Source organism: Propithecus coquereli, unplaced genomic scaffold (genome assembly GCF_000956105.1).
Source record: "Propithecus coquereli isolate 6110/MARCELLA unplaced genomic scaffold, Pcoq_1.0 Scaffold764, whole genome shotgun sequence".
Classification (NCBI taxonomy): domain Eukaryota; kingdom Metazoa; phylum Chordata; class Mammalia; order Primates; family Indriidae; genus Propithecus; species Propithecus coquereli.
This window is the reverse complement of record NW_012153774.1, coordinates 140,725-162,997: the sequence shown is the minus strand read 5'-3', so window position 1 is coordinate 162,997 and position 22,273 is coordinate 140,725. Positions and strand designations below refer to the sequence as shown.

The window sequence follows — 22,273 nt, the reverse complement described above, 5'->3', positions numbered from 1 at the left end:
CAGCCCAGCCCTGGCCCCGGCCCCGACCCCGGGACTTCCCAGCACGCCACGGCACCGCCCCCTCTGCCCCAGCGCCCCCTCGCGCCGCGCTCCCGCCGTGCCGCCGCCGGGACCTTTCCCCTACTTTCCAGGACCTCAGGCTCCGCCCTCTCGCTCCGACCAAAACACGTGCCGCATCCCGCTCCGCCGGATCACGCCCCGACCAGGCTCCGATCATGCGGCCCCCTGCGGCACCCATTGGCCGGCCGCGCACGGGCCGGCCGCGGATTGGCTGAAGGTGGTCGGCCCCGCCCCGGGGGGCGCGGTCTATTTTGGTTTTGACTGTGCGCCCCGCCCCCGTGCGGCTACCCCATCCGCGACAGCCCCACCCCTCCCGCGCCGCGAGGGCCGCGCCGGGGCAGAGCCGCGCGGGCGGGCGGAGGCGCGCGCCGGCCGCAGGAGCTGCGGGTTGCCGCCGCCCGCCGCGCACGTGCGGCTGCTGCCGTGCGCCGAGCTGACGCCCCGCAGCCGCTTTGTTGCCTCCTGGACGCCGGCATCATGCACGGGCCGGGCTCCGCGGGCCTGGGCGACGCGCGCGGGGTGAGTGGCAGGGATGGCGCGGGAGGGGCCGCCTGAGCGAGGGGCGAGGCGAAGGGCGCCCCGCGGTGCGGGGCCGGCGTGGATGGGCGGTGTGCGGGCCTTGCCGCGGCTGCCGCGGCCGCAGGGGTATAGGCTCGCGGCGGACTCTGAGGCCCGGCGGGGCGGCGGCCGCGCGGGGTCGGGCCGGGCCGGGCAGGGGGCGTGTGCCCCGCGCCGGCGGAGGCGCAGCTTTGTCTCGCGTTCCGGCAGCCGCCCCGCCCCGCCGGCCGCGGGCTATTTCCAGCCATGACGTCACCCCGGTCCAGTGCGGAGGGCGGCCGTTGGGCGGGGGCGCGGCTGGCGGGAACGCGGCACGCGGGCGGGGCGAGCCCGAGAGGGCGGGGCCGGGGCGGCTGGCGGGAACGAGGCACGCGGGCGGCGGCGCCCTTGCGCGCCTGGACGCAGGGGTTGCGGGGAGGCGGGCACGTGGACTTGGGCGGAGCCCGCTGGTCATGGTGTGCGGGCAGCTGCGGGCTTGAGCGGGGCCCGGTGGGCGTGGCTGGGCCTTTGCTGCGCGGGCTGCTGGCTCCCGGGCCCCAGAGGCGACGCCGGACGGCCCACGTTGTGACTTCACAGTGGGTTTCGTGCAGCAGGCTGCCGGCCAGAACCCGGGCGGAGTGGCATTTGTAAGGCCTTTTCTTTACTCGTTTGGTCTGGGGGGAACACGGGCACACAGGAAGTTTTGGTGCTTAGGCAAATTGAGTGGAAATGTGTGTCTTTACAGACTTTCTTTTGGAAGAAATCAGCTGATTCCATTCGCTTTCCTCCTCCCACTTAAAAAGAGATGGTGCGATACACCCGGAAGTGATCCTTCCCCTGGGTTGTGGCAGATCTCTTACACACTCTCATCCTCTACCGTCCCCGGGGCAGGAACAAGTGACAATGTTTCTGAATCTGTTGAGGAAACAGGCTAAATCGCCATGGGATCTACCTGCAGGAGCCCGTGGAGTTCAGCCGCTGGGAAGTGCTGCCGTGGGAATACCCTGGCTTAAAGGGGGGAGGGTGAATGCGCCAGAGAGTGTCTAAAAAGGCCTCTGGAGGGACACTACTCTGGTGGCTTTGCCAAATCAGCCATCATCAGAGGATCTTATTCACTGGCAGACCTGTTAGATGGCCTTAGTACCAGTTCATCCTTCCTGTGTGACAGCTTTGCAGGGGCCACTTTAGCTTATATTTCTGGGGTTAAAGTCTTACTAATCATTTACCCAAGAAAAACATGAACTTAGTAATCTTTTTTAAGAGTCAGGGTTTTGGTGGAAACTGCTTGCCAGCTAAGTTCAGTCTTCAGAATGTTAGCTCGAAAGCAAAGTTGTCATGAGTGTTCCATTAACATGTTTTACTAGAATGCAGAGCTGTTGCGTGTGGAATATTGCAGGTGCATTACATGCATAGTACAAGCTTCTGGTGTGCATATTCACGTACCCATTGTGGGTTACCTTTCCTGTTTTTCCCCTGCACTGAAAAGCCGTTGTGTTGCCTTTAGGTTGACATCATGGACATATGTGAGTCAATCCTGGAGAGGAAGCGGCATGACAGCGAAAGGTCTACGTGCGGCATCTTAGAGCAGACAGACATCGAAGCTGTTGAGGCTCTTGTTTGTATGAGCTCCTGGGGTCAAAGATCCCAGAAAGGTGACCTATTAAAGATAAGACCCCTCACACCTGTCTCTGACTCTGGGGACGTCACCACCACTGTGCATATGGATACGTCTGCGCCTGAGCTACCAAAGGACTTCCATTCTTTATCGACTCTGGTAAGAGGAGGTGGGAACAGGAGCATTTTTGTGAAATAACTAGAGTAGCTTAAATAAATGTGTTCCTCACAAAATTCTTCAAGAATTCATGGGAAGATTCACTGGGATGCTAGCAAGCAAGTTGCAACCCTCCCTTTGTGTGGGTCAGAAGGGGTAAAAACTCCCTGTCTTGAAAATGTACTCTTTTCATAGCTTGTTAGCTATGCAGTTAGTGTCTATGGTGTGACCTCTAGATTTTTGTGGAGACTGTGATTTTTTTTTTTTTTTGTGGGGTCTTGTGTTTTGGGTGTGATTTTCTCCGTGTGCCCGTGTCCGTTTTTGGTCTGGGTGTGTGTGTGTGGGCTGTGGAGAGCGTGTGTTTTTTGATCCGGCCGGCTTTGTTTGTTGTTTTTTTTGCTTTCTTTTGGCGGCCACTTTTTTTTGGTTTGGTTGTTTTAATTCTTTTTTTTTTTTTTTTTTTTTTTTTTTTTTTTTACTTGCTATAGCTGTCAAAGTACTTACAGAAATTGCTTCTCAGTTTGGAGAATTTGAGAGCTAGAGGTTGCTAATAGTGAAAATTGTGATGTCCTGGGCTGGAAGCTTGCATCGGAAGAAGAGTGTAGAAAGCAGACCTGGAGAGGGTTGAGAAGCGACTGTGGGTGGCAGCCAGGGTGGTAGAAGTGTGGGCCTGGCTGCTGGGAGCCCCACTGAATTCCACAGCGTTGGGATCTTCTGCAGGTTTGGGAGGGCTCAGTGCCATGGGGGGCAGGTGAGAAAGTGAAGTGCCTCGTGCAGCCGTGAAACCTACTGAGGTGTTAAGAGCAGGCTTAGACCAGTCTTCTCTAGATGTTTCTGTTTAAAGGTGTTGGGGGCAATGTGATCAATTAAGTCTCTTTTAAAATTTAACCAAAATGACATTTTCACATGGTACTTTTGTTTTTAAGTGCATAACACCTCCTCAGAGCCCTGATCTCATGGAACCATCAACGGGATTACCTGTTCCTTCCCAAGCAACTGATTCAAAAGCACACAAAATCACGGCCATGTCCCCGTCCTCTGCTGTTGCAGCCAGAGTGCTGAGCCGAAGTGGGGAGAGGGGCTTGCCAGGTTTGAAGCCAGAGCCACTAGAGCCATCCCGTGGCCCACCCTGCAGGGCCGTGGTGACCAGTGTGATCCGCCACACTGGGGAGAGTCCTGTTCCTGTTCACTTTCCTGCTGTCCAGACTCCAGAACGACAACTTTCTGACAACAGGGAAGGAGAAGCACAGTTTCTGGGACATTTTGAAGCTTTGCAGGACCCAGGCCTCACACACAGTTTACTCAACACTAACTTGGTGCCCTGTCAGCCTTGCTTGCGCAAGTCTGGGGGCCTGCTCCCCACTGACAACGGCCAACAGGCAGGGCGGCCCATTGCAGTTCAGACCTGCTCACCAAAGAATTACGAAAATGACTTGCCAAGGAAAACCACCCCTCTGATCTCTGTCCCTGACCCCAGTCCCCCTGTCCTTTGCCAAATGATTCCTGTGGCTGGACAAAGTGGGACGTTACCAGCTTTTCTGAAGCCCCCTCCCCAGTTGTCTGCGGGGACTGTCAAACCCATCCTTCCCCAGGCTGCTCCGGTGCCTCCACCTGTGCTGGTGGGACCGCCTGTGCCTCAGGGAGCTGTCATGCTGGTTCTGCCCTCGGGAGCGGTCCCTCAGCCTGCCACCTGCTCTGCCAGCGTCATGACTATTGGGAACACCAAGTTGTTGCCCCTTGCCCCTGCTCCAGTGTTCATTGCTTCCAGCCAAAATTGTGCCCCTCAGGTAGACTTTTCCCGAAGGAGGAACTATGTTTGCAACTTCCCGGGCTGTCGGAAGACGTACTTCAAAAGTTCCCACCTCAAAGCTCATCTTCGTACTCACACAGGTAAGTAAGTACTGGGGCAAGGTGGAGCATTGGGCAGGGGAGACCCTGTGGTTAGGCAGCACACTTTGAGCCTTTGGGTGGGAAGGAAATGTGAGGACCACTGGAGAAGGTGGAAGTGTGCTTTTTCTTTGGTTCTGAAAAGCCCTCAGGATCTTCTAGGGGTTGGGTTATCACTAGCACAGCCAACACAGAGTGGCCAGCTGGCCACCCTGGGGTAAAATGTGGTATAGATCTGTGATTGGGGTCCTTTGATAGCTTTTAGGGTGGCTCACATTTACTGTTCCCATTTCAGTAGACATCTTGTGCTCTGCTTTCACATTCGGTTAATGCGTCTTATCAGTGTGACTTAATGTTTACTGTGGGGGAAAGGCTTGTCTGTACTGTATAAAAGTTCAAATTCTGGGATATTTTAAATGAGTATTTTTTCTTTTGAGAATACATAGTTTTTAATTCACAGTAAGTCACACAAAAAACTAGGACCCAATGACCTAGTGACCTATTATCTAATCAGCCTTGTCCAATAGAATTTTCTGTGACAATGGAAATGTTCATTATCCATTAGGGTAGGCGCTGGCCACATGCACTTGAAACGTGGCTAGTGCGACCGAGGCACTAAATTTTACATTTATTATAAGTAGCTCCGTGGGGCAGGCCAGTGGCTACCATGTTGTCTAGCAGCAATCCGAGTGTTGCCCGGAAGAAAATCACTTCAGTAGATGAGGGCACCATTTCTTAGATGTTCTGTGGAGCTTTTTGTTCAGTGAGTTAGTGTTCTGTTGTTTTGTTTTTTTAAGGGTTCTGTATGGTTAAGTTATATGCTTATTAAACTGGCTTTTCAGAAATTCACACGTGCATTACATATAAGCACATTAATAGGGTGGTTGCCACTTAATACTTAGCGTAGGAAAGCTCTGATCATGGTAGCCGTGTGCGCAGAATGAAATGCAATCTGGTATTCAGACCTTTTAAGAACTCTACTATTCCTTCACACTACAGAGTGGCTGTTTGCTTTGGGAATAATGTGCCAAACTTATTTGCCTCTCTGCTTATGCAAAAGCAGCCTCTCTCAGGTTCCATATTTCTACCCTTCACCCTCAGCCCTCTGCCCATCTCTACTTGCTGGAACCTTCCAAGGGCCTTCCCAAAATCAGTTCTTAGAATGTTTCCTGATCTTCTTTCCTTCTTTGACCCTAGTTATTTATTGTATGTCTCACCAAGTTCTGCCTTTGCTTTTTATTCACGTAAATACTCATCTTATCTCACCTGAATCTGTTCCTGGTACCTGACGCTAGTAATGATGGCTAGTGTGGGGCGGGCATGGGGGCTGTGACCTGCTTGGCGCCCGCGTGGCCTGTTGATTTGGTAAGTGCTGCTCTTCTCTGAGACTACCTAGGTGAACTTCAAATCACAGCACAGCACAGCTTCCAGAGTTGGGAGGTGACAGAATGAGGTTCTACTGTTTACTCAGTTTGCCCTCTTGGGCGGAAGTACTGATAAAATGGCATAAGATGTGGTGATCCAAACAAGTTCCTTCCATGTCGCCCTAAGTACTTCAAGTTAAATAACCATCAGCCTGGTGTGGTTGCATGAATCTGCAGCCACTCAGGAGGCTGAGGTGGGGGGATCACTTGAGCCCTGGAGTTAGAGGCTGCAGTGAGCTATGATCTCCTCACTGCACCCCAGCCTGGGCAACAGAGGGGAGACCTTGTATCTAAAAATTAAAAAGTCAAAAATTTAAATAACCATAAAGGTTCTGAAGAGTACCCTTGTTCCATTTTGTAAACTCTGTTGGTATTTTTATGAGAAATGGAAACTTTGGGTAAGATTACCTTGGATAAGATCGCTTTTTATATATTTCTACCAACCTGAAAATATTTAAATTGGAGTAAGGTAGAGTGGATGCTACATTTTTGTTAGGTTGAAAACAAGTAGGGAATTTTATATTAATATACCCTATGCCAAAGGGCTATTAGTCTCTGTCCAACACCTGGACGTCCTGGTGTGCTGCCAGCCATGATGGTAGAACCTGGGAACTGGTAGGGCGCTTTATGCTTATACCATGGAGTGTTTGAAATCATGAAGTTTCAGGCCCTGCTGCTTAAAATGGTTTGTGAAAGACCATTGTGGTGCTGAATCTTCTTGTTGATTCAACTCTGAAAATCGCATATATTTAGTTGGTGTCTCTTAAACTGTTTGCCACCTGTTGTATGAAGTGCTGTGCCAAGGGCTTAGCTGTACAATGGTGCATGCGCTGGACAAGTCATAAATCCATGGAAAGACAGGCCACGCAACAGCACGTAGCAGCGTTTTACAAATCAGCGGTCGCACGCGGTATGTGATTGTCATAGCCTGGGAAAGAGAATGGCTTCAGGTTGTAGGAAAAGATGCTCCGCTGCTGGCTAGGAAAGCCCCAGAGGGCTCTGTCGTGAAGGGGGGCCCATGGTGCCTGGTGGGAGGCTCCCTCGCGTACCTCTGTAACTGCAGGAGACACAGGATGGGGTACTCTATATCATCTTTTGAAAGATTAGTTTGCGTTCTTTGGGCCCTGACATACTACGTTTTAGGTGTGGCAGAAAAATTCATCTTGGAGGATTTCTTGACTTCCGAATCACACAATATCAGAATAATAGGATATTATTTTCTTCTGAGATTTTGGTGAGCAAAATATTAAAATGACATGAACTGACCTATCCAATAAGGTTCATGCAGAATGTTTAATATGTGTTTTCTCACCTCTTAGGGGAGAAGCCTTTCAGCTGCAGCTGGGATGGCTGTGATAAAAAATTTGCTCGTTCAGATGAACTGTCTCGCCACCGCAGAACTCACACAGGGGAGAAGAAGTTTGTGTGCCCGGTGTGTGACCGGCGTTTCATGCGCAGCGACCACCTGACAAAACATGCCCGACGCCACATGACTACCAAGAAGATCCCGGGCTGGCAGGCAGAGGTCGGCAAACTGAACAGAATTGCCTCTGCAGAGAGCCCCGGGAGCCCGCTTGTGACCATGCCGGCTTCTGCCTAAAGGTTGACGAGGGGTGGCCCAGGGGATTTTTAAAAAGCCTCTTCAGGAATGGAGCTGATGGGTTCCTCTCCAAAAAAAATGGTCTTAGGGGCTAGGGGAAGGTTGGGGAGCTGGTTCTGATGAAAGTATGTTAACTCTTCTTTTCTGGTTGGGACCCTGTTCAATATCTTTTATAGTTTGAGAATTTTTTTTTAAGGAAATGGAAGCAAATTTGGTAATTTAAATCACCAGCATTCAGGCAGACATTTCGGCAATAAAGTTTACAAAGTCTGGATTTTTACAACCTTTCTATTCATGTTTTGTAGAAATGAGACAGGGTACTAATTTTTATACTATTTTTTATAAGAATATTTATATTGTTGGTGCTCCCATCACCAATTTCTAGATAGATGATTTTACAACCTTATTTTCAGTGTTTAATAACGAAGTTTTTATATGACTCTGCCTTTAGTAAACTTGACAAATTATTCAGCCAAAAAAAAAAAAATCACGTTTTTTTATCAGGCCTTTTAGATTTAAGAATTTTTTTGAAATCAGAACAGGCTGAATAAGGGCCTCTTAAAGAAAAGGGAAAAATAAATTTTGCAGTCAACTTCTTTATAACATTTTCAAGGGAAATTCCAGGCAGCCGTTCCTGTCGCCCAAGGAACTACAGTTTTGGTTGACTTGAAGTAGTGACCTGTGTCCATAGTGGGACTTGTGGAGGACGTACCCCAGAGGGCAGCTTAAGCCACTGGATAGATCCCAGGAGCGGGAGCCGATGCAGGATCGAGTGTCTGTGTGCGATGCTGTCTTTTGGGTTATTGCTCTGCTGAAAGCAAGGCATTCAGTTTCCTGTGTTTGTACCTAAAACACCAAAAAAGATGAGGTGAACACCCAAACCCATCCCCTTTGGCTGTTGTCTTCTTTTGATGTGGCCTTATCCATATTATATTGTGGGTAGAGCAACTTCTTAGAGAAAAAGGACATGTCAGTATTGGTTGATGAACTTTCCACCAAAGTATAGCTTGTCTGAAGTGGGGTGCACGTGCAGGTCAAGGGCTCCAAGGATCTGATTCCTTATTAAATACTAAAAGCTCTAGGAAATGCAAGTTACGCTGAGTGGCAGTAATACTGCCCAGCTGCCCTTTCGTTCATTTTCTGTAAAGGAAATTGTTTTGATCAAACAAAATGACCTGAAATGAGGTTTTTTACAGTCTACCTAGAAAATAGACTGGGGACACCACTTGCAAGCTGCGTGAGCGCATGTCCTACGTGTACAAGAGATGGTGGCCTCCTGCATCCAAGAAGCCACTGAAACTGGTTTTTGTTAAATACTGGAAGTTCAGGCAACAGAATAAATGTAAGATTATACAGAGTGTTGCACTACTTTGGTAGCCTGGGAATATTTTTTATTGTGCAGTATGTGTTTAGAGTTTGTCTTGGCCTGTTAGTTATTGGCATTTACCTTTAAAATGATGGTAAGGTGAAATATTGAATAATTGAATAAAATTAGGTTTTGTGTTCAGGTCTTTTTAGTGTGATATGGCTCCCACCTGGTCATTCATTGTATGTTATTTGATACCCATTAAGTTGCCCTTTACTATCAACTGTTATTTGACATATATGTATGTATGTATTCTTAGGAGGTTTTCCTGTGTTTGGACACTTCCATAGGTGCGTGTTCCTGTTATGAGACGTAGCACAGTTGCAGGAGAACTGCAATTGTACATAGCTCATCTGCCCCATCCTTTCTCCTACTCACGTTAAGTCAGCATAAACATTTTTGACTGCATGCCATAAATGGCATCAAATTTGGATGTTTTTCTTAATTATGACATGCACAGTAATGTTAGTCCTACTAGTGTTTGGTGGGTAATACAAGGCCTTTGAGTATTTGGTTGCTTGTCACATAGAACGTCATTCTCTGGGCAGTGTTGTTTCTGAAGAATAGATATGTTGAAAATGGTTTTACATTATACTTTCCATTTCCTGATTAGATTTGGAAATGCCTTCTGTAAACAATTCCCCACCCCGGCCCATTCGTCTATTGATTGTGTTGGGAAACAGTTCGGTGTCTGAAAAACACTCTCCCGAGAAGCAGAGCCCTCGCTCGTTGCTTCAGCGCGGAGCCCCTCGGCCGGCGGCTCTGGGTGCTGGCGGTGGAGCGAAGCAGGAGGGTCCCCAGTGCACTTTATCGCCTGAGCAGTTTTGCTTGATCTTTTTTGACTTTGAGCCTTTTAAGTAGTTTCAATTATAAAACTTAAAATATTTTGTAATTATGTTTTATGTAACAGACTTTGACTTATTATTTAAATGAGTATGTGTAATATAACTTCTTTCTTTGAATCATATAAAACTTTCTTGATTTGCAAACTAGACTGTGTCCTGTGTCATTGAACTGCTGCTTGTGACCTAAGTATACCCAGAGGGCCCGGCGCGGTGGCTCACGCCTGTAATCCTAGCACTCTGGGAGGCTGAGGCAGGAGGATTGCCTGAGACCAGCCTGGGCAAGAGCGAGACCCCATCTCTACAAAAAATAGGAAGATTAGGCGGGCATGGTAGTACATGCCTGTAGTCCCAGGCGCTTGGGACTACTGTAGCTGGGACTGAGGCAGGAAGACTGTTGGAGCTCAGGAGTTTGAGGTTGCAGTGAGCTGTGATAATGCCGCTGCACTCTAGTCCGGTGACAGAGCAAGACCTTATGTCAGAAAAAAAAAATTGTATATCCTGCATCTGACCACTTCTCACTACGTCTGCTGTTGTCACCTGGTCCAAGCAACCATTGTGCCTCCTGGATTATTGCTAGCCTCCCTGCTTCTGTCTGGGCCCCTTCAGTCTGCTCGGCAGCCACAAGAAGTGCTTTAGAAACGTTGGGTCATATGGCTCTGCCTAAAACCTTCCAGGGGCTTCCATCTCTCTCCAAGTGAAAGCCAGAGTCCCCACAGCAGCCTGCACGGCCTTAGCTGACCTGCTGCTGCAGAGAACCACCTGCACACCGCTTCCCTCTTTCCACTCCACCCAGTAGCTCTTCTCTCACGTGGTGACGATGGCAGTGTGTCTTGGGTCAGTTTCCCTGGAAAGAGACCTTCGAGACTTGCCTGCAGGACAGTTACTGGATGAAACCTCGAGGAACACCACCTGTAAGGGAGCGAGGGAAGAGGATTGGGCCCAGGGAGAAAGTGAACTGCAAAGCCAGTGTGGCAGAGGTGGACCCCACAGGAGCTCTGGTGCTGGGAGGGCCCTGTGAAGGGGTCCCAGGCTGGGACAAGGAGCGAAACCTCCATCACTGGATGAGGGCTGCCCCAGGGGAGGAGTTGGCCCCGGGCGAGATAGCTGCCTTCAGGCGAAGCCCACTCCTGATGGGCTTGCCACTCTCCCCGCAGCTGAGGGGCCCCGGTACCCGCTACCTGTTGCTGGCACTAAAGGGGCCTCCTGGGCCAGTGTTGTATCCACTGGCAGCAATACCCCCCAAACCTACAGGCCCTGTTTCTCAACCCTTACCCGCTCCCCAGCCTACTCTTTTTCCTCCTTTGGCACCGTCTCGAATGCGTCCTAAATCTCTAAGAGTTGGCGGTGAGCTCCTGGAAGGACTGTTGGACTTTGAACAGAAAAAGACCTAATTGAATCCAGGCTCGACTGCTTCCTAGCTTTGCACACTTGGGCTCATGATGCTGACCACACGGGGGAGTCAAAGGAAGATGTGTGCCAGAGGTTAGTGGAACCCATCGAATGTGTTCAGTAAATGCTCCAGAACATGGTCACCATAAGGGCAAGAACTGTCATCTTCCCACTGCGATATCGCTTGGCCAGCCCAGTGCCTGGCCTCAGTGTGCGCCGAGCATGTGTTTGAATGGACGCTGCTCCTCGCACTGGACTCTAAGCCCAGTGCTTGGCTGTCCATGGCAGGGGTGAGCTCAGCGTTGGCTTCTCGTCCCTGAGCTCCTCTGCGAACAGCCTGTGGGGAGCAGGGGCCTCCTGCTGGGGCTCCCTAGGGGTGCCAGGAAGGAGCAATCCTGCGTCCCCATGGGGAGGGTTGTAGTTGTGTGGCTAACACAGAGACCCCTGCCTTCCAGAGACACCTATCTGGGAGGTGGTGGTGGAGAAGACTCGGAGGTGCGATCTTGTCACCCACACTGCTCCTGGCTGCGCGTGCGTGCCTGCAGCCCTGTTAGCCTTCAGTAACAGTGGCCTTCACACGCAGCATTCCACCCTAAAGTCTCTCTGGTTCCCCCCGTGGGTGGCGGCCACAAGCCTGTTACCCTAGGCTTTATGACTTTGTATCTGCTGTTCTCCCTCTGTTGTCACCAAGGTTCTTAACTACTTTCTGGCCAAGACATCGCAGCTCCTTTACTTTCAACCTGCCTCTTTGTTGAGGGATTTTTAAAATGAGGAACTTGAGACATTGTCCTAACAGTTGGGCCCCATCCTGGGAGTGAGCCTGGCCCACCCCAGGGATGTGAGACACCCAATCCCCTAAGTCTCGGAGGTTCACTCTCAATATCCTCTCGCCTTTCCTCCTAAGACACCTCGCATGCAGACAGGCTTCCTCTCCCCAGCATGGTTCTTGCTGAGCTCAAAGGACAAACTGGCAAACACGATGAAGAGGAAACAAGACAGCACAGCCAGGTGCTTGGGAGGGCCTGCACGTGCACAGTGGGCGAACAGTGCAGTGGTGGAAGCCGAGCGCCAGTGTCCCCGGCTGCCTGGCTCTGCTGCAGCGGCCTCTGGGGAGCTTGCCCAGGGCCCCTCTGTACTCCTCCAAGACCAGAGATTCTGACCCCTGCTAAGAACATGCCAGGTTTTACTGACCTTAGTTTATTACAAATCTCATTTACCTGCTGAAATATATGTAAGCTCCTCCATGACAGGGATATCACAAACCCAGCCAGCCAGCCAGCCACCCAACAAGCATTTAATGAAACCCAAGTGAATTATCCCAGTTCTTGCCCCCAAAGGGCTCATAACTGTGTGGGTGAGACAGGTGGGAAAACACAGAGCACCAAGCAGACAACAGAGGTGGAGAGAGGGCCGGGGAGCACCAAGCAGCGTGGCTGATCTGCCTGTGCCACCAGAAAAGTCTGGGGACAACTGTGCCTTGAAGGTCAAGGGAAGTTTTCAAAGCCTAGGACCAGAGCAGCAGGATGCAGAACAAAGATGTCAATGTACACACCAGGCGGTGGGGGCCCAGCGAGGAGGAGGGGGAGGGCTGGGGGGTCATTCTGAGTCCCTTGCAAAGGGCCAGCGAGCCGAGCCGCAGGTCCCCCAGGGCAGGAGTGAGGAAGCAGCCCCGCCCCCACCACACTCACCTGAATTCTGGTGTGGACTTGGGAGGGATGTGGACATGTGCTGTTTAAACATCGGGCCTTTGCTCCTCTTCCCTCTTTCCCAAATTCCCAACACCCAGCCACCTCTCCGGGCCAGACAGCGCAGACATCTTTCACCGCACCCGGCACAGGGGATCACCCCTGTCTGTGTACTAGTTGTCTGCCCCATAGACAGAGTTCCCTGAGGACAGGATGGGAGCCCTTCTTTGGGGCTTGTCCGTGTCCCTAAGGCCAGGACGTCGGGAGGCTCAGGAGGTGCACCCGTCTGTGTGACATGGACGGAAACTGCTTTGGTCAGACCGCTCTGCGAGAGCTGCAGGGTGCGGTTGGGCAGGTGAGTTGGGAGAGGAGAGTCCAGGAGAGGACGAGGGAAGCAAGGATGGTAAGAAATAGATCCCGAGAGGCACAGGCTGTGACGTCTGGATGTGAAAGAGGAGAAGGCGGAGATGAGGCGGCAGCCCGGCCCTCCCAGCACGCACGTGCCACGGGGCCGCGGGCAGGGCAGCGTGGAAGAGGGAGGGTCTTCTTCCCGCCGGAGGCCCCCTCAGTAGAGAGAGCTTTGCTTTGGAGCAAGGGGCCTGGCGCAGAGTCCGTGCATCTAGCTGCCGCTTGCCGAGAAAGGGATTTTGCCCTTCTGAGGCTTTAGTTTCATTATTTATAAAACGAGAACTGAACAGAGACAACAGGTCCGTGCCTATCTCAGTGTCAGGCACTTCTATTTTCTGCGTAGAAGAAAGCCTCAGTTGGTTTCCACCAAAAGGAACCCGGGCTCCCGGAAGGGCAGCCGTCGTAGGGCACGGACACATCGGAACAGCCTTAGAATATTCCTGTGTTGCCAGACGCCTTCCGGAGTGCAGGGGCAGTGCTGCGGCAGCAAAGAAGTCAACTGACGGGACTCCCACTGGCCCACGTGTGACAGGCGGAACAGTGAGCTAATGCTAGTCCCTCCCTCTACAGTTTCTTCCCTTCCCCACAAATTATCCTAAACCTCCGGGGGCCCAGGGACCTTTCGACTTCCCCAGGGACTGCACTGTGACGCCTGCGCTACTGCTGTGTGTCTCGTTGCCACATGGCCGTGACCTTGCTGGAGGCTGGGATCACGCAAGGACAGCCCGGTCCCCTCAGCACTCCTTCGCCTGAGTTCCTGGAGACTAAGCTTTCAGGGCCACCCTCTCAGCCTCCGGTGTAGCCACATCCCAAGGCCCCGGCCATGCGGGGTGCTGGCCAGATGTCGTCCACCTCTTGTGGACTTCGAGTGCCACCTTCCCTCCCAGGGATGCACACCCTAAAGAGAAGGCAGCTTCTCCTTCCCAACTCTTGAAACTAAAGGGTTTCATCATGCCAGAAAACAAAGCCCTGCCCACCTCTTAAGTTCTGCTTTGTCCCCAAGGGGTCCAGATTGTCACACCTCCTAGAGCCTAAAATGTCATTCATCCTCTTGATGGCAACTGAGACTTTTCTCCCGCCTAATTATTGCCAGAGAAGAAAAAGAAAAAAAGCCCTCAGGTTTGATCTTCCATGGGGTGCCTGGCTGCACCTCCTTGACAGTCGTACACTGTCCAGCGTCACCTGTACCTGCCAATGGGAACAGACGCCCCACTGACCCACGAGCCCGGCCTGCAGTCAAGGGTCAGAGTGCCGGCGCCAGGCGCCCAGGCAACGTGTGAACCGGCGCAGCGTTCCATGGGAAGAAGTGGCTCTAAGACTTTGGATGGCAAAGCAGAGTGTCTCAGAAGGGTCGTCTACAGTGAGAAGCAGGGGGCCCGAGCCAAGAGTGGAAGCGGGAAAGGCCCCTGCCTGAGCGAGGCCAGGAGGGACGAGAGGAGCGGCTGGGGAACACGCGTGCCGGGCGGAGGGCAGCGGCGCGGCTCCACTTCTTCCCGAGAAAACACGCAGCATTTCTTAGAGCCGGGGTGGGGCGTGTTTTCTCAATTCCCAGGTCTTTGTAGCACCTCAAAGGAACTCTCAAGGCTACAAAACCAGGAGATACGTTTGTGGTCACTTAAGGCTTTTCCAGACAATAACATGCACCATCATTTTCGACTCTGAGATGTTTTTCTTTCTGCCTCTATTTCAGCCACATTCCCACCCTCGGTGAGCAGGTCCCACACTCAGCTCTAGGGCAGGACGCTCGGCCTCAGAGGCCACATCGGGGACCACAGAGAAGCCTGATGGCACACAGTAGGTGCTCAGCACACTGCTGGGCAGGGGCCCTCGCTGGGCCCACGGCTGCAGCGACACCCATCCCTGCTGCCTCCAGCCCAGCCCCTCCATCTCGCAGGACAAGGACAGGAGGGCTTCGTTTGGCTAGCTGCTTGTTCAGATGACACTTTTCCTGCATTCGGGAAATTAAAAAACAAAACCAAAAAGACCTGCGGAAACCTGCTGTGACGTCCTGGCTCTGATGGAGTGCTCTCACTTTGCCATTGACAGAGACTGTAACTACTTCAGGATTGTTTTTTCCTAATACTTTGATCTCATTAAGGGTTTTATGAGTTTTCCACCGGAAAATGCAGTGGTATCATCTTTTTCTTGGAAACCAGCTGAACGTGTTCTATTTTAACAAAATAATGAGGTAAAATTGTAAACATTTACATCATTAAATTCAAAGCCTGATCCATCTGGTGGTAAGAAATAAAATTTTAACACTTATTTTAAAAGAAGTATTTATATTATTAAAATAGTAACGTCTTTCATCTTTGTATCAAAAGACATGGTTTGGGCTTAGATGAGAAACAGCCCCCAGCTTCGGGGAGGTTCCGAGCCAGCCCCTCAGGAGGGTGGCTCCCACTCTGACTTGCAGTGACAGTCGCCAGCTGCGCACAGCTGGCCGGAGGCATCCTGTCAATTAAAGTTCATGGGAACCCCCGTCTGCCGATGACGCGCCGGCCTGTGGGTCTGGGGACAGTGCCAAGTAGCTGTCTGCCGGTTCCCATGATGCGGTGTTCTGAGGACACACGGGCTGGAGCTCTTCGCAGGAAACCAAGGATGCCGGGGAGGCCGCCGTTTCGTCGGGTAAGTGCGAGGTAAGCAGAGGCCTGTTCTGGTGTCACCAAAACCTGCCACTGTTTCCCGCCTGGTCCCCCTGTGGACGGCAGCCCTGGCCAGCTGCTCGGGGGGAGGTGCTTCCCGGCCCCCCCACAGCCGCTGTCCACCCTGTTCTCTGCCGCGCCTCCCCTAGCCCGCTACGCCTGGCCGGCCCTGCCGCGCGGCCCAGTCCCCCTTCCAGCAGGGGCTCCGCCTCCCTTGCCAAGTCAGTTTTCTCCTGTGTCAACCGAGAACATTCTAAGGCTCTCTGGCCTCACTGCTGTGATTTCTACCTTCCACCCAGGCAGGAAGAGCATTAAAAAGTCCCATAGACACGAGGCGGGCTGACTACGGGAGGGAGAAGTAGGGAGTAGGTGGCTTAAAGACCCTTCTAGGTGGGGCCTGGGCGCTCACGCCCAGCAGGGAAGGCAGTGCTGCACCTCAGGGCCGTGGAGGAAGGACAGTGACAGCCTGGAATTGTGTGATCCCAGATTGTCAGAGCTGGGGAGGATCTCAAAGAGCCTCTAGGGCTCATTTTCCATAGAGGGAAACTGAGGCTCAGAGAGGGAAGTGAGGAGCTCCACGTCCCACTGCTAGTTAATGCAAGGCCAAGATTTGCGGGGTCTGCGCCACCCGGCCCAGGCGGGCAGCCGAGGCTCGGCGTAGCTCCGGAGCCGAGAGCAAGAGCCAGAGGTCTAAAGCTTCGGCTCGAATCCTCGCTCCTCACGGCGCAGGTTGGGCCTGGCCTGGGAGCTGGTCAGAAATGCAGAATCTCAGGCCCCGCCCAGGACCCGCAGAATTAGGACCCGAATTTCAACAACATCCCCAGGCTGAACCGGCGTCCTCTGGGGAGATGGGGGTGAGAAGGCGGGCACAGCTCAGGTGCACCCTCCACAGCGGGAACCTTCTGGAAGTGCTGCGGGACACACGCTGGAGGGCTTCGCTCGCGTCACCCACACCTTGCGAGGCTTCCCCACCGTGGAGACAGGAGAGCCCTATGCGCAGCTCCGGAGACTGAGGAGCAGCCGGTCTGGGCCCCCCGCTGCGGGTCAGCGCCCCAGCTGCGGTCTGGCCTGGGTCTGCACGGCTGCCCGCCTGTCACCCCGGCAGCCTCGGGAGCCTGTCCGGGTCGAATGTGAGAAGGTCGGTTCTGAAAGACGCAGGAGCAGCACATGGAGGCGGTGGGCGGGTGCGCGCCTCAGCGGCAGTACTCGCGCTCGATGCTGGCCATCAGCTCCTCCTCCGAGTAGTCGTAGGAGACGGCCGACTGCCTCTCCGGCCTCTTGTGACCGCCGCCCGGGGCTCTGCGGGCGAGAACAGGGACAGCGCTGTGAGGAGGCGGCTGGGGCCTTCGAACTCTCCCCTCTCCTGGCCACCACACGGCCCCTAACGGGTCCATCTTGAAACCCAAACCAAAAACCTTAGCCCTGGGGACACCTTCTGACTCTGTCACCCAGCACATGGCTGCCATCAGGCCTCTGCCTCTTCTCTGGCTCCATCTCCCGCTACACTGTCCGCGGAGCCCTTGCCCTGGGTGGGAAGCCAGCCCCTGTGGTGTTCGAGGGGGACGGTGGGCTCTGGGTGGCAAGACCCAGCTCTGCCACTCACCAGCTCGGCAACCTTGGGCAAGGCGCTGGGACCTCCCAGCCTCTATTTTCTGCCCTCAAAAATGGAGCCTTATCCGTGAATTCATTCTGAGGCATAAGGAAGATAATGCGTGGGCAGCACGTGCCATGGAACCCGCACTCTCCGTCGCCTAATAAACGGGAACTGGCATCACGACGGCCGTCTGCCCACTCACTCCCGAGCCTGTACCCGCTGGGGCCTCAGAAGAGCTGCTGCCCCAGGACAGGACCTCGTGCTCAGGGTCCTGGCCACTCTCTCCAGCATCGGCATGCGTGAGATGGGACCTGGAACACAGTTCCTGCCGCCTGAGCTCCAGAGAGAGCTCCAGCCTGCACCTGTCAGCCACCCCTTCTCCCAGACTCTCTGGACTTCGTCTGGGTGGCGCCAACCGTGCCCCTGGACTTCCCGAGGTTGTGTTGGCATGTGTGGGGCCTGGCCTTGCTCCCGCCCACAGCGCCCAGTGTAGGGTGTGACGCCTCAGCCAGGCTGTGTGCTACAGCTGGAGGCTGCTGCCTTTGCAGGGTGTGCACGTCTGCAGCTGCCAGGCTCTGGGAAAGGAGCCCACCGCCAGCCTGGGCGTCGCCCTCCCAGTCGCCAGCCAGAGACTCTGCTGTTCGAGGGAAAGAGCCCTGAGCTGCTGCTCTGCCCCCTGCCAGCCAGACAGCTGGGGCAAGCTGCTCCCCGCTTCCTGACCTCAGTTTCCCCACCTGTGAGCTGGGCTAGAAGGGCTCCAAGGCCCATGTGGCTGCTGCAGTCGTGCTCTCGGAGAGCAGGCTCCAGGATGCCCCCGGGCTCTCCCAGAAAGCAGGGCAAGAGCCAGGCCTGGGCACAGCCACTGGACTTTGTCACCCGGGGGTGCAGTCCCCAGGGACTTCAGAGGAAGGATGCGCACCTAACAACAGGACTCCAGGCATCTGTGGTGTGGACACCTCCCATGCCCCAGAAACAACACGAGCCCATTGCACAGTGGGCTGCCGGGCACTGACCCCGTGCCAGCGTGCAGGGAACAGCGTGTGTTGCTGTTGTTAACAAATGCAGGGTTCCCAGCACAGTGCCTGTCCTTGAAGGTGCTCAATAAATGTTCCTTTTTGCCCCAGAGACACAGTGGAAAAAGCAAACCCTGTGGGGCAGGCAGATCTCGCTCTGGCTCTGAGCTGCAGCAGCTGTGTGGCCTTGGACGAGTCATTTACTGACCTCGATCCTGTCGGTAAAAGGCAACAGCTACTCCACGAGGCTGACCTGTGGCTTAGAAGAGGTGCTGCCTGCCGTGTGTCTAGCAGAGAGCGGGGCGCCCAGAAAGTACTGAACAGGAGTCACTGCCAACGCTGTCGGCAACACCATGGGGTCCCAGCAAAGTGCCTGGCAGAGAGGAGAGGCCTGGCCACTGCCCTTCCTGCTCCTCCCCGCCCTCCTAGGCTCATCTCCATGAGGGCTGCTGGGAAGGAAAAACATGGGCAGGAGATGCCCCAAACACCCTCAAGGGCAACGGCGTCTCCTGGCCATGCCTGGCTGAGCAGGAAGCCAGTCCTACAATCCAGAGGCCACTCTGGCCAGAGACCCCCGCAGAAATAAAAGCCCCTCGGGGTCACTCAGGCCAGCCCTGCTTGCCTGCGATGTGAAAGCTGAACCCAGAATGAGAGGTGGCTCCCAAGGTCACACAGTGACTCTCTCCCTGTTCTTCCTCACTCAGCACCCGACACACCCTGGAGTTGGGACCTTGGGGAGAAAGGGGCCCAGTGCGGAGCTTGCTTCCCCACTGCCGTGCCAGGGAGGGGCCGGCCGAGCCCTGGGCACCGCACCCCAGCCCAGAGCCTGAGCGCCTAGTGCCGTACTCGGGGCAGCTCCCATAACGCATACTAAATGAATGAGTAAATGAATGAATGAATGAAGTGCCCCCAAGTGTGAGGGGCATCCTGGAGTACGCATGTGTAAAAATCAGAAGGAAAAGGGCCGGGCGCGGTGGCTCACGCCTGTAATCCTAGCACTCTGGGAGGCCGAGGCGGGAGGATTGTTTGAGCTCAGGAGTTCGAAACCAGCCTGAGCAAGAGCGAGACCCCGTCTCTACTGAAAATACAAAGAAATTAATCAGACAACTAAAAATATATAGAAAAAATTAGCCGGGCATGGTGACGCATGTCTGTAGTCCCAGCTACTCGGGAGGCTGAGGCAGGAGGATCGCTTGAGCCCAGGAGTTTGAAGTTGCTGTGAGCTAGGCTGATGCCACGCCACTCTAGCCTGGGCAACACAGTGAGACTCTGTCTCAAAAAAAAAAAAAAAAAATCAGAAGGAAAAGAAATAGTTTCTTCAAGGTAGAATTTAATCCTAAATTCCTTGGGTTGAGGAAAACTGTAGAGAAAATCAAACAACCACCTTGGTCTTGGCTGAAGGTGCAAGGGGCAGAGCTGTGTCACGGTCCTCACCGCTGCCACAGTGGTATGCTAACATCGCGGCCACAGCGTTCTACTGGAGAGCAGCAGCCAGCCACTTCAGCGCGACATTCAAGGCCCCCCCACACTGCAAATCCTCCCTCCCCCAGGTCCCTCCCACAGACCCTCTGCTGAACCACCAGCCTGCGTGCAGGTTCCTGGAAAGGTCACACTGTTCCCGGGACCTGAATGCCCCTTCCTGCTCCTCCTCAGTGAACTCCTCTGTGTCCTTCAAACCATCTTAAATGCTGGCTCCGCCGGGCGCGGTGGCTCACGCCTGTAATCCTAGCTCTCTGGGAGGCCGAGGCGGGAGGATCACTCAAGGTCAGGAGTTCGAGACCAGCCTGAGTAAGAGTGAGACTCCCGTCTCTACTAAACATAGAATAATTAGCCAGGCACAGTGGCGTGTGCCTGTAGTCCCAGCTACTCGGGAGGCTGAGGCAGGAGGATGGCTTTAGCCCAGGTACGGCACTCTAGCCCACGCAACAGAGCAAGACTCTGTCTCAGAAGAAAACAAACAACGAAACAAAAGAAAAATGCTGGCTCCTCCCGCTCCTCCAGTGGGGAACTCCCTTGGAGCCCACCACATCGTTTCCTGAGACCGTGCCCTCCAGGCAGGGGCTGAGTCCCAGGCGGCTCTCAGCACAGGCTGCCGGGGAAAAACAAATCTTGAGTCAGAACTTCCAAACTCTTTCAGCTCCATGATCTTAACTGAGCCCCACAATCAGCCGCATCCCCACGATCTCGTGTCAGTTAGAAGTGAGCAAGCCACGGGGTGATGGTTGGCGTCACAGTCATCCCGGGGCCACGGCTCTCCGTGTTGCTGGGGTGTGCTGGGACCAGGCCTGGGGAATCTTACAGGAGGAAAAGAGACGGCATCCTGGCTCCCACTTCCGGTGGGTTTTAAATGTGTTTCCCTGAGGACGCTGTAATGGAGCTACGGGTGGGCGGCTGTCACCCTCGAGGCTGTGAACTCAAGACCAAGGGCTGTGTCTTGTTCACAGCTGTAGCCACTGCACAAGGCACCACACTTGATACTGGATATTCCTGAATGGGTTAGTGAGGGCGGGAATAGGGAACAGGGAGGGTCAGGGATGCCCTGGTCTGATCCAGCTCATGACCTTTTTAGGAGGAAGGTCGAAGCTGGGAGACGAGAAGGCTTCAGCAATCCCCCGTGGCTGGACCCTCCCTTGAGGGCCAGAGCTTTGCGTGTACAGAGAGAGCTGCCTCTGGAAAGTGGGGGTGGGGGGGTTTGCAAGTAGCTGGAGTCAACAGAAAGAACCGGTAGCTTCTGGAACAGGAGACGTGCTTCCTGTACTTACTCAGAGACACTGCTGCTCCCTGGGTGGTCTCCTGCGCTCCGTTCTGGGGATTCCTTGAGAAGGATGAAAGGAAGAGGCATCAAAAGCTTGTCAACAGCGCGGCCTGCCTGACCTCTGGCTTTGTGTGGACAGATGTCAGTCACCGGACAGATGTCAGTCACCGCTTTCAACCCAGGACCCACAAACCTCAGAGCAGGCAGGGCTCTCTCAGGCCGAGCTCCAGCTGCTCATGTCACAGGCAAGAAAACTGAGGCTGCGAGAGGAGAGTGACTTGCAAAGCTCTCGCAAAGAGCAAGTGGCAGAGCCATGGCCAGACTTCCTGAGTCCAGGACTGCCACCTAGCAGGAGGGCACCCTCTCATCTCCAGGGATGGGTGACCACTGCCACCTAGCATGAGGGTACCTTGTCTCTCATCTCTAGGAATTAGTGACCACTGCCACTAGCACAAGGACACCCTGACTCCCATCTCCAGGGATGGGGATCACTGCACCTGGCACGAGGGCGTCCTGACTCCCATCTCCAGCAAACACGCGACCCCAGCCCACTCTCAGCACTGCCCAGAAGCCGTTCCCTGCCGTTCTGCAGCGCCTTCTCCTTGCACGGCATGGTCTGTTGTGGACTCTGTTCCCTCAGTCCACTCACTGCCCCGTGGCAGTACCACCCTGTGTCACTACTATAGCGTTAGACAGGCCTTGACATCTGCTGGAGCAAGTCTTCCCACCTTTTTTTCTTTTCTGAGAGTCCTGGCAATTCTTAGTTGTTTGCACTTCCACCTACAGATGTTCCTCAACTTACAATGCGTTATGTCCCCACAAACCCATGGTAAAGCTGAAAAAATCGTAAGTCGAACTATCGAAGTCAGGGATGGTCTGTATATGTATTAGAATCGGCTCGTCATATTTGGGACTGGGGGCGAACCTTGGGGATTTTGCTAGGGTTGTATTAAACTATAGACCGTTTTAGGGGGAACTTATATCTTTACCGAGCAAGTCGTTGAATTTGTAAATAGAGAATACCTATTCATTCAAGGCTTTTTTAATGTCTTTTTTTTGAGACAGGATCTCACTATGTTGCCCAGGCTGGTCTCAAACTCCTAGCCTCAAGCGATCCTCCCACCTAAGCTCCCAGAGTGCTGGGATTACAGGTGTGAGCCACCGTGCCCAGCCTTTAATGTATTTTAAGAAGTTTTATCATTTTCCCTGTAGAGATACCATGGAGATCTCTTTTTAGACCAGTTCCTAGATACCTACTTGGGTTTTTCTCCCTTTTCAGATTGTTTTTTTTTTT

The 22,273-nt window shown here is 53.6% G+C and overlaps 1 protein-coding gene across 1 annotated transcript; it reads left to right on the top strand.

Annotated features, from left to right (window-relative positions):
• The first annotated feature begins 405 nt into the window (after positions 1-405).
• On the top strand, positions 406-7,648 carry KLF11 (Kruppel-like factor 11). Its single transcript, XM_012662434.1, has 4 exons — positions 406-579; positions 2,102-2,371; positions 3,295-4,258; positions 6,999-7,648. The coding sequence occupies exons 1-4, from the start codon at positions 538-540 to the stop codon at positions 7,277-7,279; spliced, it is 1,557 nt and encodes a 518-aa protein (XP_012517888.1). The 5' UTR covers positions 406-537; the 3' UTR covers positions 7,280-7,648.
• The last annotated feature ends 14,625 nt before the right edge of the window (positions 7,649-22,273 follow it).

Excerpts from the sequence above, each read along its gene's own strand:
- KLF11 (XM_012662434.1), top strand. The coding sequence starts at position 538 with ATGCACGGGCCGGGCTCCGCGGGCCTGGGCGACGCGCGCGGG. Across the intron at positions 2,372-3,294 it reads TCCATTCTTTATCGACTCTG|TGCATAACACCTCCTCAGAG; the intron begins GTAAGAGGAGGT and ends TTTGTTTTTAAG. Across the intron at positions 4,259-6,998 it reads TCATCTTCGTACTCACACAG|GGGAGAAGCCTTTCAGCTGC; the intron begins GTAAGTAAGTAC and ends CTCACCTCTTAG.